Source organism: Hyalella azteca, unplaced genomic scaffold (assembly GCF_000764305.2).
Source record: "Hyalella azteca isolate HAZT.00-mixed unplaced genomic scaffold, Hazt_2.0.2 contig15859, whole genome shotgun sequence".
Taxonomy (NCBI): Eukaryota; Metazoa; Arthropoda; class Malacostraca; order Amphipoda; family Hyalellidae; genus Hyalella; species Hyalella azteca.
In genome coordinates, this window is record NW_025945693.1 from 1,928 (window position 1) to 19,081 (window position 17,154).

Sequence of the window (17,154 nt, forward strand, 5' to 3'; positions counted from 1 at the left end):
AGGACGATAAATTTTGGAACAGAACTATGCTATCTGAAACCTAACCTCAGATGCGGTGAACGTAAAATTGCGTAATTTAACGATGCCCGGAAGTCAGATTCGATCCGCGGCCTGGTGGTGCACGGCAGGTTCTATGCGAGGCCGGAGGAAGACAAAGCCGAGTGGTTCACGGCTGATCGGTGGATGTCCGGATATATTCAAGGCGTTCAATTCAGGGCTTATTGGTGCACAAAATTGGTGGTGCACGGCTGTACTCCCCGCCAACATCCCTTATGTCGCCTACCACTTTACTATCTATTTGTTAGCAAAATAGCAAAACTGAGCCCAAACTCTCTAACGCGAACGAAAAGCTTTATGGTTGTTAGGTGACAATTGAATCCTCAATATCATGTATTATACGGTTTTATTTACGGTCGGTGAGTAACGTGCAATTCGCTGCAAGCTGGCGGCTTATGTAGCATTGACGGTAATTCAGCTCATACACGTGATGAAATTGGTATATTTTTTGCTGTCTGAAAGCCTTGAGAGTAAATGCATACACTGCAAATAGTTAGAACTACCTTAAATTTAAAAATTTTCTATGAATTTCAAATGGGGCCTTTTTGGGCCTTTTTTGTGAGTCAAATTGGCCTTTTTCTCTGGGCTCCATCTGGCAACCCTATTTAGTGGCTAGTTATAGTAGCGCTGATGCAGCCATGGTGAGAGCATCTGTGCCGCTCTCGTGAAGCATCTTGGGTCAAGTGAATCATGGTTTGTTTGAATAATAATGGTTCTAAGAAGAACCCAACAAAGTTAGTTCCAGAGGATATTCAATTATTCTAAACATATTGATTAGAGTGGAATGTTTGCCCTGATGGTTACACCAACAAAATGCAGCGAGAAACGAGTAATTTGAAACTGAAAGAAGACCATATTAGTCAGGTTTTAGTTATTCCCGATGTTGCATTTTCAAGGGCTAGAATAAAGAGTATAAAAACGACGTACAGACTCGAGTTGTTGAAGGTGATCCCACTATCCATCTTCATATACTTCACTCGACGTATTCTAACGACGCACTGGCGCGCGCGAAAGAGAAGATAGCGGCACCTTATACTCTCCTTGTGTACAGACTTACTAGCCGGATAGTCACCAAACGACCGACACTTGCAATCTACTAGCCGTCTGCACTATCCCCGTGTACAAGCACCTGTAGTGATGTCGGCGCTGAAGTGTAGGCCTGATGTGGCCTGTCGCCGATTCTTTTACTTTTCGTGCCTTTTTCACAGGAGATCTAAATCGTATCATTTGACCGTATCTTTTCAGGACTGACGATAGTTCGAAAAAACTACTAGACTTCCACCGGGTTCGATAAGGAGCTAGGCATTTCAAGTCTGAACATATATTTTTCAACAGTCTGTCTAGTCTGTTCTTTAACGCGTTCATACGTGGAGCGCCATCAATGTAATCGGGGAGGCTGTTAGCCCCACATGTCGGTGATTGGAAGCGAGAAGAAATATTGTCACGTGGATAGTTGCAGTGCAGTTTTTTAGTTAATAGCCGTGGTCCCTGGTGCTGTTTAAACAGGATGAGTGATGAAGCAACAAAGCCTTGCCAGAGCAGCTATCACGAATTGAGTTACGAAGCAGCAGAGTTCTGCCAGATCAACCGTCACGAATTGAGTTACGAAGCAACGAAACCTTGCCAGAGCAGCAGTCACGAATGCAGTTAGGAAGTGGAGAATTCTTGCCAGAGCTGCAGTCACGAATGGAATTATGTAACAATGAAGTCTTGAAAGAGCTGCAGTCACAAATGGAGTTATGTAGCAGCGAAGTCCTGCCAGAGCGGCAGTCACGAATAGAGTTACGTAGCAGCGAAGTCTTGCCAGAGCTGCAGTCACGAATGGAGTTACGTAGCAGCGAAGTCCTGCCGGAGCTAGAGTCACGATTGGAGCTTCATAGCAGCGAAGTTTGGCAAGAGCAGTAGTCAAGAGTGGAGCGACGAAGTAACATCGTCAGGACGGCCGCACGGAAGTCAAATATAATCAATATAGGCTCATATGACTTGAAGTGACAAAGTAATGGAATATATAGGTTACCACCCACCCGCATAACTTTGCAGACTTCATAAATTTAGAATGAAAGCATGCAATAAACTCGACTTCATTTTTCTATGCTCTAATCATACGAAAATGGAAATAATGGTGTAAGAAATAATAACTAATGAAGCAAGGCTTAAGCTTAGACACAGAAATACCAGCTCATCTGGGTATTGTCTGGGCAACAGTCACGCGGACAGTGACTGGCACTCTGGCAGGACTGGCGGCAGCTCTGATCTGAATTATTATACTGGTGAGCCAGTGATGCACAAAGCTAAGCGCTCTCGACATGCTGTATTTCGATATGTCGCTAGTTAAACATAAATTATTGCTGTAGCGAGATCTGCTACAGCCCCCCTGTTGCTAGAGCGGTTTAAGATGCTGATTTTAAGAATGATTAAATCATCCAGCGATATGTTCCCATTCGAAATTACTTACGCTGAAGGCAACTGTGGCCAACCTTTTCGAAATATGTTTCAGCAAGAACTCAGAAGAAAAAAAAAAGACAAGTAAAATCGCCATAACGTTTTTGACTCCAGTAGTCATAATTTACATTTTAAAACATCGGAATATGAGTATAACCGACAAGTTGTGACGCTTTGTGACTTTTGGCGCTCACAGCGTGGCATTGGATGTATAGTTATAATAGAGAATATCGAGATTTGTTGCGTTGAGGTTTCGGTTATTTCGCCTTAGTCAGGCCGCTGACGTTGCTCAATTCATGACTAAAAAACGTTCATCTGTGCTAGACATGACGCTTTCTATTTTAACGGCTTCGAAGAATTTCCTCCATGTAACATGAAATTTAGCATTGATCGTTTGTCCTGGATTGTGCGCTGATCACTTTTCAACGAAGGACGGCATGTAGGCTGAGGTGACAATTGAAGAGAAGAAAATATTATCAAGAAAAATAATTAAAGTAAATTGTGGTGATCAAGCGTGAAAATATGTATTTCATTAGCATACGGTGCAACTGAACCAGCAATACTGATCGCATCTGCTTGAAAATCAGAATATAGCAAAATATTAGTTATGCGACGCTAAGGAACTATAACAGATTTTTATGTAATTTCATTATAAATTAAAAAAAAAATATTTAATTTTTCTGAAATTGAATCAATCATAAGTCCTAACTCTACTTGAAAAATCAGTATATATAAATAAACGTAAAATTTGGCTCATGAAGTGAATCAGGTATTACTTTGTACACGTTATTCTAATTGAGTTTTGTTGCAATATTTTGTGTACAACAGCATTGCTTTTTTCTGCTTTGAAGTGAACGCACGTATGATTAGATAGTGCCTCTCCTTGACTGTAGTTGACTCCTTTTCTGAGAGAGTCAGCGGCGTTCATACGGTAAACACCTTACAATTGTGCTCTGTACCCGTGACGGGCCGTGAGAGCGGCGTTCATGCAGTGAACATCAATTGATTTTGCTCTGAAATTAACGTAACAAAGTTTATTTGTGACGAACGTAAATACTTACACTTCCAATTTCCAAACATTTTATTCATATTTTTTCTCTTTTTATTAACCACACTTCCCTGCATGATACCACGACTCACGAGTAATAATTCGAGTAGGCCTACCTATACTGGCTGAGCTAAGTGTGAGACTTTAAGTTTAAGAACCCTGCTGGCTTTCTCGCCCCTCCCCCCTCCCTCGGGACCGGAGCCTCTCCTCTAGCCTCTTCTCTCCATGAGAAGAGGTAGGTATAATAGTAATAGGTAGGAGAAGGCCTGTAAGAAAAAAGAAAGCTTAATTTTTCATAATCTCCTAGTAGGCAAAACTAAAATTTTGGTTTGCTATTATTCATTATTGTCTCTGAATCTCTGATTCCTGTTGTATTGTATTCTGCATTAACTGTGTCCCTTTTTGTTGGAAACTCAAAAGTTATTGTGTGTGTGTGTCACTCGCATTATTGTCGCATAGTGGCAAAGCAGAGAGTTTTTTTGACTCTCCCTCAAGATCAAGTCCATTTTTGAGTCCTATAAGCAGACCAGTAAAGTATCATCATCATGGATACCAGCAGCAGCATTATCATACTTGAGAAATTGGTTTCAATCTTGAATAAATGAGTATATTAAAAATGAACTGAGTCTAAAAAATCTCTGGTTTGTCACTAACTGTGTATGTGTGCGTGTTTACTATCTTTGTCATCATATTTTTATTTGTATGTTCAAAATTCTTGTCAAGTTGTCAATATAATTTAATAGCTGTGTGGTCACTGTGGTGCCTGTGTCACTTCTGTAATTTACTAAGAGTATTTCCTGGATTGTCATGTGGTCACTACCACTACAGCACTAGGCTACTCTCAGTACCCTGCCAAGGCCTGCCTGCACCAAGACCATGTCAGAAAGTCAGAAATGGACTTGACATGCCTGAGGATGATGAGGACATAATTCCATAAATGCCATCACAAAACAGAGATGTAAATTGTAAATGTGCCCCTTCAGGCTTTAGCCTAGCCTTCCACTAAATAATGAGAGATATGGAAACCAATGACTTACTCTTGACCAGATGGTATTAAAGTTAATATCAACTACTTAAGAGTCGATGCAAATTAACAATAATAAAATAGAAGCCATGGTCAGGAAGATGTGCCAGGTGCAATACAATGAAGAAGAGAACCTTGCTCTCTAGCTCCACACTTGGGAAATGGCAAATTGAATGCTAAAAGCCAGCATCTGACCATGGAAACGAATGCTCAGGCAGGGGTCATTGGACCAGTTGGACATGAAGTTGACCTTAATGACCTACTAAATATGCAAAGACAAGCGTGCCAAATTGTCAAGATCTCTAGGCTCCCAATATTTTCTGGAACCTCAAAAGAAGACTCCCTGGTCCTTAACCCTTTAGCCGGCAAGCATTGAAATGTCCAGAAATTAGAATTTCAGAAACCATTTCAAGAAAGTAAGAAGTATTACACAAAATATTTATTTGTAGGTATGTATTTTAAAAAATTTTGCTCATTGAAGGTTTAAATGGCACTTTAAGAAGAATTCATTAAATGCGGTCAGTACACAAAATTTGCATTTATAATTTAGCTTATGCAAATGGAAAATTAGTAAAATAATGATTTAATTTAATTAAATTTAATCAAGTTACCTGAAATAATTAAATATATATTGATATTTCCACCATTTGAAAAAAATGCGGAAAGAGCGTCAATTCCATTGTCCGTGGCAAAACCTTCATTTAAATGCTCATATTTTAATTTGTGGACAGTGCAGGTGGTAGGGCTATGGATGGAATGATTGTCAGATAATTAGTGTTGACCGAGGCATGATAAGGAAGCTTAAAAAACAAACAGGAAGCCAGGGTTAGTGATTTTTTTTATTTTTTAAAAAATAAAAAATCAATGATTTTTTTTATTTTGCATGATTTTTTTGATTTATTTGATTTTCTCAGATTTTTTGTCTTTTTGAAGTGTTATTTTTTATGTTGCAATTTGCCTACTAACAATAACAGTATATGGATCATAATGGATGGCTAAAAAGGGCACTTATTGCCTTCAATAATGGCCAACAGGCCAAGGTTCTATTCATTCGCTTTGTAAAGGTTGTATGGAGCAAGGTAATGAGCTAAATATTGACCATTTAACTGGCTTCAATATACAAAAACACTTCAGGAATGCAGATCTTCTAAACATTGAAGAGTCACATAACAGATAGGTACTAGCTGATACCACAGTGCACAGCACTATCAATAGATCTACCAGTTTTATGTCCTATAAATCTACCAGACTCTACCCTCTATACACACCGACTAGTAGTGACTGAGTGACTGACTGCAGCACTGCACTGTTCCCATTTAATTCAGACCAATAAACCAATAATTAACATAAACTGAACGATAACTAAACAAACCTCATACAACTTGAAACGAGACAGAAGTTATGAGAAAAGCTGACACGGTTTGAAATAAACATGTGCACAATTCAAATATTTTATATCCATTCACTGCATTTAATTATTTTATATATTGTCTTATAATTATAATTGTTTTGTTTCTAGTTTTAAATTCAATCAATATTTAAAGATTGAAATTAAATATTTTAATTAGAATACTCGTATTAGGGTGGAAAATCTTTCTAATTGCCTAAAAGGTAAATACAATCTCAACCTCTCAATATACAGGGTGGGGCAGAACTGATTGAGCAGTTTTGAGGTAAAATAAAAGAGTAATGGTACATAAAGAAGAAAGTTTATTTTACTAGAGGTTTGCATAACATACCATTTAGAATACTTATGTTTTGAAAACAATATCTGGAAGATGGGGGCTGTTAGCTGCAACACACTGTTGGAGTTGTTCTCAGAGGAGGGAGTAACCATGACCTGTCTCTTATACACATCTAGATGTGTATAAGAGACAGTGTCTCAATAATGCGTTTAGCTCATATAATCTGGAAATAGTAAATCGCTAGGATTTTATATTCTTGTCGTACCCCTAGGACTAAGTTGTTCATAACTAGTCCTGTTTATTTCGATATAATGTTAGGTCTTGTTTAGGTTTTATGTCTGTCTTTGAATTTTGACTTTTAAAGTGATTTTATTCATTTTTAGTTTAGTCGAACTGATGATGGAGCTGGACTCCAAAACGTTTTCAATATCGATATGGTGAATTTTCTTGGCGTTTTCTTTGCTTTTAAATTACATTGCAGCAGAGGTTATGGCCATACCTTGCCATATGTGTGAGCATGCTGTAGAAAACTTCCGAGAATGACTCCAACAGTGTGATGCAGCTAACAAACCCCATCTTCCTGATATTGTTTTCAAAACATGAGTATTTTAAATGGTATGTTATGCTAATCATGAGAAAAAAAAAACTTTTTTTCTTTATGTACCTCCATTACTCTTTTATTTTGCCTCAAAACTGTTCAATCAGCTCTTCCCCACCCTGTATAAGCTAGCTAACACATTTAAATTGTATATTGTAATCAATATATAACAAATAGTCAAATAGTTAAAGACTACTTATAGCCTTATAAGAATTAGCTAAACTGCAAGCTACGTACAATGTATTGCACACTTGATGCCTCTGTACCAAAAACATTTAATTTATTGGAACCTAATACACACTAAAAAGGCAACAAGTTTATATACCAATTTGTCATTCATAGTACATTTATACTAATCAAAGAATAACAATACCTTGATATAAATTAAAGACTGCCACTTAATATATTTAAATATATAAAAAAATCAAATAAATCAAAAAAATTGAAAAAATATAAAAAATTATGATTTTTTATAAAAAAATCAAGTGATTTTAATCACATGATTTAATCATTGCCAACCCTGCAGGAAGCCATGGTGGTGGATTTTTGTGAGGCGATTTCAAGTGATCATATATAGTAACATGCCCATTAAAGGGTTAAATTAGACTTCCAAGGTAATCAGCTACCAGAAAAAACAATTTTTGGCTTTGTCTCATACAGAGTGAGAACCTACAATCCACCACCTCTCAGATGCTGCAAATGTCAGTGACCAGGACACCTCTCTAGTGGATGCACTGCTCCTGAACATTGCCTTCTATGTGCTGGAAATCACTCCAAAGGTTGTATTTAAGTCAACCATACTCAAATGTGCTAATTGCAGAGACCCACATATTGCCAGCAACCGAGACTGCCAGTACTATGTTCAAGCTAAGGCCATAGAAGCACTGAAAAGAGGTGGAATGCCCTATGACCTAGCCCGAAAGCAAACCAACTGTTCATATGCCAGTTCTCATCCAGGAAGAGATCCACAAATAAATCAAAGCTGCCAGGACACTGATCAACTACAAAACATGCTTGGAAAATCAAAGAAAAGCAATCATAAGATCAATACTACTGAAGCAGAAGTACATAGGTCACAAGGTTCCTACCTTGTAGGAACCATGCTGTTTTAGGTCATTTTCAGCCTGCTAGGATGTCCCAACAGAGGATAAAATCAGAGTATAGATAGTGGATTGAGTATTGGAATGATTGAAGGTATTTCGAATAATCCAATTTGATCCAACACACTTGATTAACCTGCTATGGAAAAAACATGCTAAGCCAGCATAACTTGCAGCACAAGCTTAAATTGCAAAACTAGGTTGGTCAACCTGTTGGCACCATGGTGCCCAATGAGTGCGTTTTTTGTTGACATGTGCCTTTTCTGAGCATGCCTCTCAGCATTTGCTCAATGGCACATAAAAATTAGAACTAGATAAAAATTTGAACCAGATTACCCAATTTGAACTTAGCCCAAGTGCCTGTTGCTGAATAATTCCTCTGGAGCCAATAAACTGTCTTACATCCTCAGGTGCCTCAAACAGCTGCACTTCTTTTTCCATCATAATATTTTAGTATTCCTTGTTATATTTAATATTCATTTTTTCAAACAGAAGGAATCAGTTGCAAAATCTAACTGAGCTCCTAGTCTTCCATGAAATTTAATCCCAAGTTCAAGTTCAACTTCAGACTCTGATTCAAACTTTGGAATCTTTGTGGAATTTATTTTATTATTTACTAATTGTGCTCATTGGACCATTTGAGACTTGAGACTAGTTTTGAGAGGTGAAGATTCTGTCCATCATGTGGAAGGCGGCTGCTGGGTTTCAAGTTGTTGACAATGCCAACAACAATACTGATGATGAGTGGGACACAGATGCTGATTATGTCAACAACATGACAGAAGAAGAACAACGTTATGGTTCCAAGAGAGAAATTGGAGCCATTGAGTAAGTAGTGCAAGAAGCTGTTATTCAACATTATTTCTTATGTATCAATGATATTTTATTAAAAAAAGATGTAGTCCCTTTTTCAGATACTGTTGTAGAATATTGTTCCATAAAATAGTTTTTTATATAGAACTTTAACTATGACATCAATGCTGTTTTGGAATAACTTTTACATAGATAATGTCAAAATCTCTCGTAGAAATGAGTGAACAAGCAGTTCATGGAATAAAATGAATAATTATCATGATTCTATTTAAATTATTATTTATTTTTGCAGCATGAAACAATTTAGAGAGGAGACTGTGAATGCTGATGCACAACTGAAGCAAGCAGAGCTCAACAGTGGACCCAAAGCATCTTATGGCTATGGGGGCAAATTTGGTGTTGAGAAAGACAGGTGTGTGGCTGTGAGCAACTTGAGAAATCTTGAATGTCCTTGAGGCACCTTTGCATCAGGCTTCATTGCTATGTGGTATTGTCACTAAAGTTCTTTTATTATGTAACAAAACAATATTGTTTAATCCTCCTCAGATAATAACATGGTTTGAGTAGTAAGAAGTGAGATGGATGGAATTTTTTCTTTTTTTTAGTGATTTTTCAAGATTTCTATGAAATTATATAGGTAGGCAAAATCAACTTTTTGTAAATGGCATTTTAAGCTATTGAGTAATCTGGTACATACTATTTGCAATGAAATTCAAATTATAATTTTTATGTGAATTTTTCTTTAATGCCTTGTTAGACCCAAAGCTTTTTTATAGAATGAAATATTCAGTCAAATTCTTGAGGAATGTGGTAATTTCCTTCTCCTTGAAGCTATTTATTTTGTGCACTACTTATCAAACGAGTAATTCATGCAGCACCTAACACAATTATCTGGTGGTGGATTCTCCTCAGTTTTTATTATAATATGTTGATATTAATCTAAAGCCAAATATAACTCTTCTCTGTGGGACAACTTCTATATTTTAATAAATAATTTATCATATTCTACCTAAATCACAGGATGGATAAAAGTGCCCAGAGCCATGAATTCATCATGAATGTTGAGAAGCACTCATCACAAGTTGACCACAGCCAGGGCTTTGGAGGGAAGTTTGGTGTACAGAAAGACAGGCAGGACAAGTCTGCTGCAGGCTGGGACCACATTGAAAAAGTTGACAAACATGAGAGCCAAAAAGGTGTGTCCATGTGATTCCAAGGCAACATTAGTCAGCATATACAATTTTTTCAATGGTCCTAATAAAAAAAATTTTTTTATGCCTTTAAATCATTCCCATTTGAGCAATTAAGTCTGGCCTGCAGTTTCTTGTGTAATTGTTGTGTTTATCACAAATAAATTCAATGCTCAAGCTTCTTAATTCTGGTGAATGGATCACATGGTTTCATTTCCCCATAAATTTCAATTATTGGAAATGAGTAGGTTTGGAAATGTATATGCTTTACTTAATGGTAACTAATAAGAAAATTATTTTGGTGTAAAACAATGACCTTTATGAACAAACGGTTTTAATTGTAATGTTGTAATAGTTTCAAAATGATTAGTTCTCAAAACATTTCACATTGCCCCAGTATAAATATTCCTATGCCAGTATCCTTATAGATTTGGGCCAAAGATGCCTTTATGTTTATAATTAATAATTTGGAGGGTCTGATTCAACTTATTTAAATTTTTGCAGATTACAGCCAAGGTTTTGGTGGCAAATTCGGCATACAGACAGACAGACAAGACAAGTCTGCTGCTGGATGGGACCACGTTGAGAAGGTTGACAAGCATGAGAGCCAAAAAGGTGATTTAAGTTTTAATTATTTACTTGTTATTACCAATGAGGCTTCAGTTTTAATTGGTATATTCTTTTAAGTTTGAATCTAGGTATCATTCATTTGTTATCATACCTTCATAATGATGAGTTACCTTTTTCATCCATGTTTAATTATTTTATGCATACTAAAATGAAAAAACCCTTAGACCAATATACGTAATTACTCGGTTACCATTCCAATCTACAAGAAAAGATGTTACAAAAACTAAAGCTATTCTTAGGTTAAAAGATTACTAATTTTTACCCTATGATATCCATTGATGCCGCTACAGTGTACATATTGGCTTCTTGCTATTATATTTGTAGGATTTTAGTTTTCACTTTCATAATTCAAGCTAAAATGTTATACTTACAATTTGAAATACTTTCCTGCTATCTCAGTGTATTTAAATGCCTGAACTTAGAGTGTATATCAGTTATAGTGATGTGCAACATTTTATGCTATATTTATTTGGCTTTTTGACTTGATATACAAAAGACAAGTGTATTTACATATTTTGCCGTAAATAATAATCATGTTAGACTGTGAGGTGGGGGCATAAACCCTTGCTCTCATCAGGACAAATAATTTATTTGAATGATTGAAATACGTATCAATAGTAGTTGTTTATCTGCCAAATAATATTCTTCCATTGAAATTTTGTAGCCTTGGTCAAAAACAATTAAGGGTTGATTGTCAATAAAGAAGCATGAGGCTGCGGTTTTGGTTTATAGCTTTATAGTTGAGTCCAAACTCTTATTCTCTGCAACTTTTGCCAAACTTTAATGGTTTTACATTATGCACAGATTACAGCCAGGGCTTTGGTGGCAAATTTGGGGTGCAGAAAGACAGACAAGACAAGTCAGCTGCAGGCTGGGACCACATTGAGAAGACAGAGAAACATGAAAGCCAAAAAGGTGACATTGTAATTCTTTCATCAATGTTTGACTATTTGATTGTGTCTGCCACAATTAATTCAATGCTTCATACCTTCATGGATTTTGGGCTCAGTACTCAGGCCCCTCCTCCTTATATTTACGATTGCAACTTCTTTTAACATTGTAATTCACAAATATTTTATATTTTAATTTAGAGTTAACTCTATGTAAGGAGATGCAAATTATTCCTAGGGGCTTGAAACTACCAATATGAAATCCATAATTCCTAGTTGACCGGTTAGTAAAGCACAGGCCAAAATTATTTCAGTTCAATTCTGGTATCTCACAGACCTGAGAGTTTCTTGAAATCTTCTTGTCCAGTGTTGTGTTGTTGTAATTGCCTATCCTGGTAGTGGCGACTAGGGAGGGGGGGTGATAGGTCAGTTTTTCCAGGCACTCGGTACCACTGGTAGTTCTACGACCATCACTGGCTCGCCGACCTGCCAGAACCATTTTATTGCATTACACAACACCCTGGACAAGCCAGGTACTCATTTATCAACCAGAGTTGGATGATTGGCTGAGTTGACCATGATCGAGGTGAGCTTCCTGATAGAACTTGTCCTCAGTGGGACTCGAACCCGGGCGCTAGGTGCGAGAGACAGAGTCTCTCACCACTGCACCACCACAGCTGCACCACAGCTTGTCCAGTAAACAGTTGCTCAAAGAAAAATGATATGTTCACACACATCCCTGGAAACGTTTCCCAATATCACATTGCATAGACAGGTAGACAATTGTTTTTATCTCGTCCAATAATTGTTGTCGTCACCAAAAATGACTTCAGGAACAAACTAGAGTCTCTGTTTTGCTATAACTGTCCTGGTCCATGCAGACTACAGCATGGGCTTTGGAGGCAAGTTAGGTGTCCAAAAAGACCGACAGGACAAGTCTGCTGCAGGCTGGGACCACATCGAAAAAGTTGACAAACATGAGAGCCAAAAAGGTGATGATCTTGGTTATTACATTTTAATGCCAAGTTTTTGCTTTCAACACTTTGATGCCAAGGTTTTGGTTGTAACATTTTATTGTGATTGTTTTGGTTTAGATATTTAAGGGTAATGATTTTGAGTTTAACTGTAATGATTTTGGCCGTAATATTTCAAGATGATGATCTCTGTTGTCACGATATGTAAGTAGATGCATAATGGTCGTTTTATTTGCTAATTATTTCGGTAGAATTTATTGACTTGCTTAGAAATGTATATTTCATTATTTTTCCCAGGGTGAACATGAATAAAGTATGAGAAGGTTGAAAATTAAACCCTTGAGCCATCCTTCAAATAAAAATTTTCCTTGTCAGTATAAAAGTTTCTAAATACTCTCATAAAATGTAACTTTGGTGTATTATTAATTTTTTAAATTAAAATTCTTTTTGTATTGATAATACATTCATATTTTTAGTAAAGAGTCAAGTTCGCCACATATATCTTCATGCATGTTAATATGGTAAATAATGTTCTAGATAATCAATAAAAAATATTGTTAAGCAATATTATTGCCTCCAATTATGCTGCTCTTGCTTAAATTCATTTTACTTTCAAAAACTTCTCATCTTCCTTACTAAATAAAAAAAAATACTGTCTATTAGTTTATAGGGAATTGTTAGTGAATATATTCATATAAATCCTGATACTACCTGTACTGAGTACATACGGTATTTTTATAACTATGTGCATTTTTTGCTGTACCTATGTTATATTTATACTATTTTTAATACGCATAATTGTATTATGTGTGTGGTACTTTCATTACTGTATGTGTTTGGTACAGTTTGTATTGGCTGTGTGCAGATTATTCTCAAGGCTTTGGAGGGAAGTTTGGCATCCAGCAGGACCGCATGGACAAGACAGCGCATGCCTTTGCTGAGAAACCTGAGAGCGTAGGCACCAACTACGTCCCTACCAAAGCCTCCATTGAAAGTCAGTCATGAATTAAACTGTGTTCACAACTATGAATTACTCTCTGAATCTAATTACTATACCTAGGAATTGGATTCAATGTTAAACTATACCTAGGAATTAGATTCAACGTTAGACTATACCTAGGAATTAGATTCAATGTTAGACTATAGTCACTATACCTAGGAATTGGATTCTTAGTGAAGAATATACACAGGAACTGGAAAATTCTTTGCAACACACAACTGTTAGTAATGCTCATTTTGTCGTCAATGCACAAATAGTAATTGTATGATGCATAGGCTATGCTCACTTTATTATTCTTCATCATCCAATTCCCAGTCACAACCTATGATAAAATTTTAACTTCTTCCACGGTACTGAAATTGTTCCAAGAAGAATTGCAGTACAGGTTGACCATTCTAGTAAATTGATTACTGCAAATATAATAACAAATTCTTTCATAAGATATAGTAAAAAGTATAATATGTAAATTGTACAAACAAGATGAAACGACAGAAATTTCCTATGTCATCACCCTAATCCTAGATTCCGTACTTAAATGAATGAATGAATGAATGAAAACTAGAAACGTGTAGAAAGTAGAATTAAATATGTTCACTACAATTGCACTACTTTTCTTGAGTTATTATTATTGCATAATAAATGAGCAGTTACATTTATTATGAAGATATATTTTTATCTTGCTAGTTGTTGAAGTTTTCTATTTAAAGGAAATACCTACTGTCAGCTCTTCACGTTCCCTCTAGCATCTCTCAAACATGTATTACAATAACCAAATTAATAATAACTAAATTAACATAAACTTGTTACCAGAGGAGCTGAGGATGAAATACAATTTAACATAAAATAATTTGCTGCGAGCAACTGCACCAACTCGCGCAATTTATAAAATCTAGCATATACATAACTCAAGGAAACATAGAAAATTATCATTAATTTGGCTGATGATTTTTATATAATTTTCAACAATGGCATGATGTGCCATCGATGCCAGACAACTTTGAGTTACAGCTACTGAACTTGACGGCGCGTGTGATCTTAGGACCATATATATAGTGCCACGGTCTATTACTTTTACATTTTACTTCTGCTTTGGGCCTCATGTGCGGCACCAACGCTTTATAATTTCCATTTTTAGTGCATTTTCTCATTTATGGGAAAAATGCACTGTTGTGCTCGCCATGTCCGTCCGTCTGTTTGTTCGTCTGCCTGTCCGTCCGTGACTTCACGTTTTCGTCGACGAGAAAATGCGCTCTCTGTCACTCACTGCAGTGAGTACTGAGTTATATTTTTTCATATTTATGTCGGACGTGCACCATCACTTTATAATATCAAATTTTTTCATATTTATGTCGGACGTGCACCATCACTTTATAATATCAAATTTTTTCATATTTTCGTCGGACGGAGCACAGCAGCGAGTGGCAAAGCTTCCAGTCTGCGCAGTCGCTTCGAGCAGCTGGCGACCTCCGACGACGTGGCCGCTGAGCGCGACCTGCAGCAGCGGCACGAGCGACTTAAGATGGAGCAGAAGCAGCTGCGTGATCAGCAGCAGGCTTTCAAGTTAGAATTTTGGTCTTCTCATTGCTAAAGTTTGGTCTCCAGGCAATCCGCATTAAGTCTCGTTTTTGGTTTTTTGTTATAATATTGTTTATTTATCGGATGTTCAAACTTCCCCGCATTCATACAAAGTTTTCATGTTTGCCCAAGCGATTTTGTAATGACCTATTTGTTTAGCATAACTAAAGGATGAGCATGGGCTATCGTATATTATCATAATGACATCTCGTGTTATTTGGGAATTACTATATTCATGTTTGGAAATAAATTGTTCATTTCTTTGTCCGAAGTGCAGTGTGGAAATCTGAATTATAACTGGTATATAGGTGCATTTTTAAAGATTTTCAAATGTTCCAGTTGCATCATAATTTTTGAATCAATTCGATTCAGAGTGGGAAAATAATCTGTATAGATTAAATAATAATATAAAATTTGTTCTGTGCAGGCGACAAGAACAAGATGAAGAAGCTTCTCAAGTGACAGCTGTTGCGCAGCCTGCCAAGGTAAGCCAATGCTCTTGTTCCAATAATTTATTGAATATTGCAAAGAATTGTGGGAATCCTTGATTATTCGTCTTGCTGCTCGCAGATGACAAGAGTTTTTTTTTTTGTTTTCCTTATAGGTCATAAAAAAATAATAAAAAATAGGTCCTAATAATATAGGTCATAAAAAAATAAAAAAAAAATAGCTCCTCTGACACAAGGCCAATAAAAATCTTGGGTGAAAAGCTCGCCTGAGAGTATGCCTATAAGTTTCTTGCTTATTTGATCCTGTTTTTGGCTACTGCTTCTATAATTTTGTCTGACTGTGTTATCCATGTCATGATTAACTATTTTAACATTTTGTGCACAACAAAACTTGTTGATTTTTTGCTTTTTTTGCTGATATACAAATATTCTCGTGGACTTTTTATGTTGTGTTATGTTGCTTATACATATAGACTTGTTATGTCGCTTCTGATAACAATGCTTATTGGCTTTGATTCTGGGGTGCTTTTTATCAATTTCCTGCAGCTATTTGTGTGGTTTTTCGTCCCTTACAAATTGTTCATAATGTGATTCTTTGCATTAACATAAATACCGTACTGAATATGGCACTGAAAAATCAGGCTCCAGAAAAGGCGGAAATTGAAAGGCAACAAATATCTGAACGAGAGCAACAGGCAGAACAAGAACAGCGGGAGAGGGAACAACGAGAACGGGAACAGCGGGAACGAGAGCAGCGAGAACGGGAGCAACAGCAAAAACAGGAACAAGAGCAGAAAAAAGAACGACAACGACAGGAGCAACAAGAGCAAGAAGAAAAGCGTCAACAGATGGAGGCGGCCAAAAGGGATGCGGAACTCATGGCAGAGAAGCTCCGACTTGAGGAAGAAGTCCGCAGACAAGAAGAACTGCTGCTGCTCGCGCCTCAGGTACTGGGTGTTATATCTTTGGCCTGCTCCTGGGTAATGTATCTGGGGACTATAGCTGGGGACTGCATCTGGGTACTGCATCTGGCGACTGTATCTGGGTACTGTATCTGGGGAATTGCATCTGGGGACTGTATCTGGAGACTGTATCTGGGGACTATATCATTGGCCTGCTCCTGGGTAATGTATCTGGGGACTGTATCTGGGGACTGCATCTGGGTACTGCATCTGGCGACTGTATCTGGGGACTGCATCTGGGGAACTGCATCTGGGGACTGTATCTGGGTACTGCATCTGGCGACTGTATCTGGGGACTGCATCTGGGGAACTGCATCTGGGGACTGTATCTGGGGACTGTATCTGGGGACTGAATCTGGGGACTGAATCTGGCGACTGTATCTGGCGACTGTATCTGGGGACTGCATCTGGGGACTGCATCTGGGGACTGCATCTGGGGACTGTATCTGGGGGACTGAATCTGGCGACTGCATCTGGGCACTGTATCTGGTCTCTTATACACATCTAGATGTGTATAAGAGACAGCATTTAGTGAGTTTATCGAGTTTCTGCTACTTTTTAAGTGTGAGCTAGAACATTTTGAGTGAAATTGGTTATGAGATTATCTCTGCGGGTATCGAATTTTCCATCAGAAATGGAGCTAGATGTGTATAAGAGACAGGTCATGGAGTTCGTCGTCATGGAGTTGGCCGTCATGGAGTTGGCCGTCATGGAGTT

The 17,154-nt window shown here is 37.3% G+C and overlaps 1 protein-coding gene across 1 annotated transcript in view; it reads left to right on the plus strand.

Annotated features, from left to right (window-relative positions):
• The first annotated feature begins 8,383 nt into the window (after positions 1-8,383).
• The window catches only part of LOC108672477 (src substrate protein p85), an 11,917-nt gene continuing 3,146 nt past the window's right edge, over positions 8,384-17,154 (plus strand). The window contains exons 1-10 of the mRNA XM_018160146.2: positions 8,384-8,782; positions 9,060-9,179; positions 9,788-9,963; positions 10,462-10,572; positions 11,392-11,502; positions 12,359-12,469; positions 13,317-13,445; positions 14,864-15,011; positions 15,454-15,511; positions 16,117-16,422. Coding sequence (XP_018015635.1) covers positions 8,637-8,782; positions 9,060-9,179; positions 9,788-9,963; positions 10,462-10,572; positions 11,392-11,502; positions 12,359-12,469; positions 13,317-13,445; positions 14,864-15,011; positions 15,454-15,511; positions 16,117-16,422 — 1,416 coding nt within the window. The 5' untranslated portion in view covers positions 8,384-8,636. The remainder of the gene's footprint in view (positions 8,783-9,059; positions 9,180-9,787; positions 9,964-10,461; positions 10,573-11,391; positions 11,503-12,358; positions 12,470-13,316; positions 13,446-14,863; positions 15,012-15,453; positions 15,512-16,116; positions 16,423-17,154) is intronic.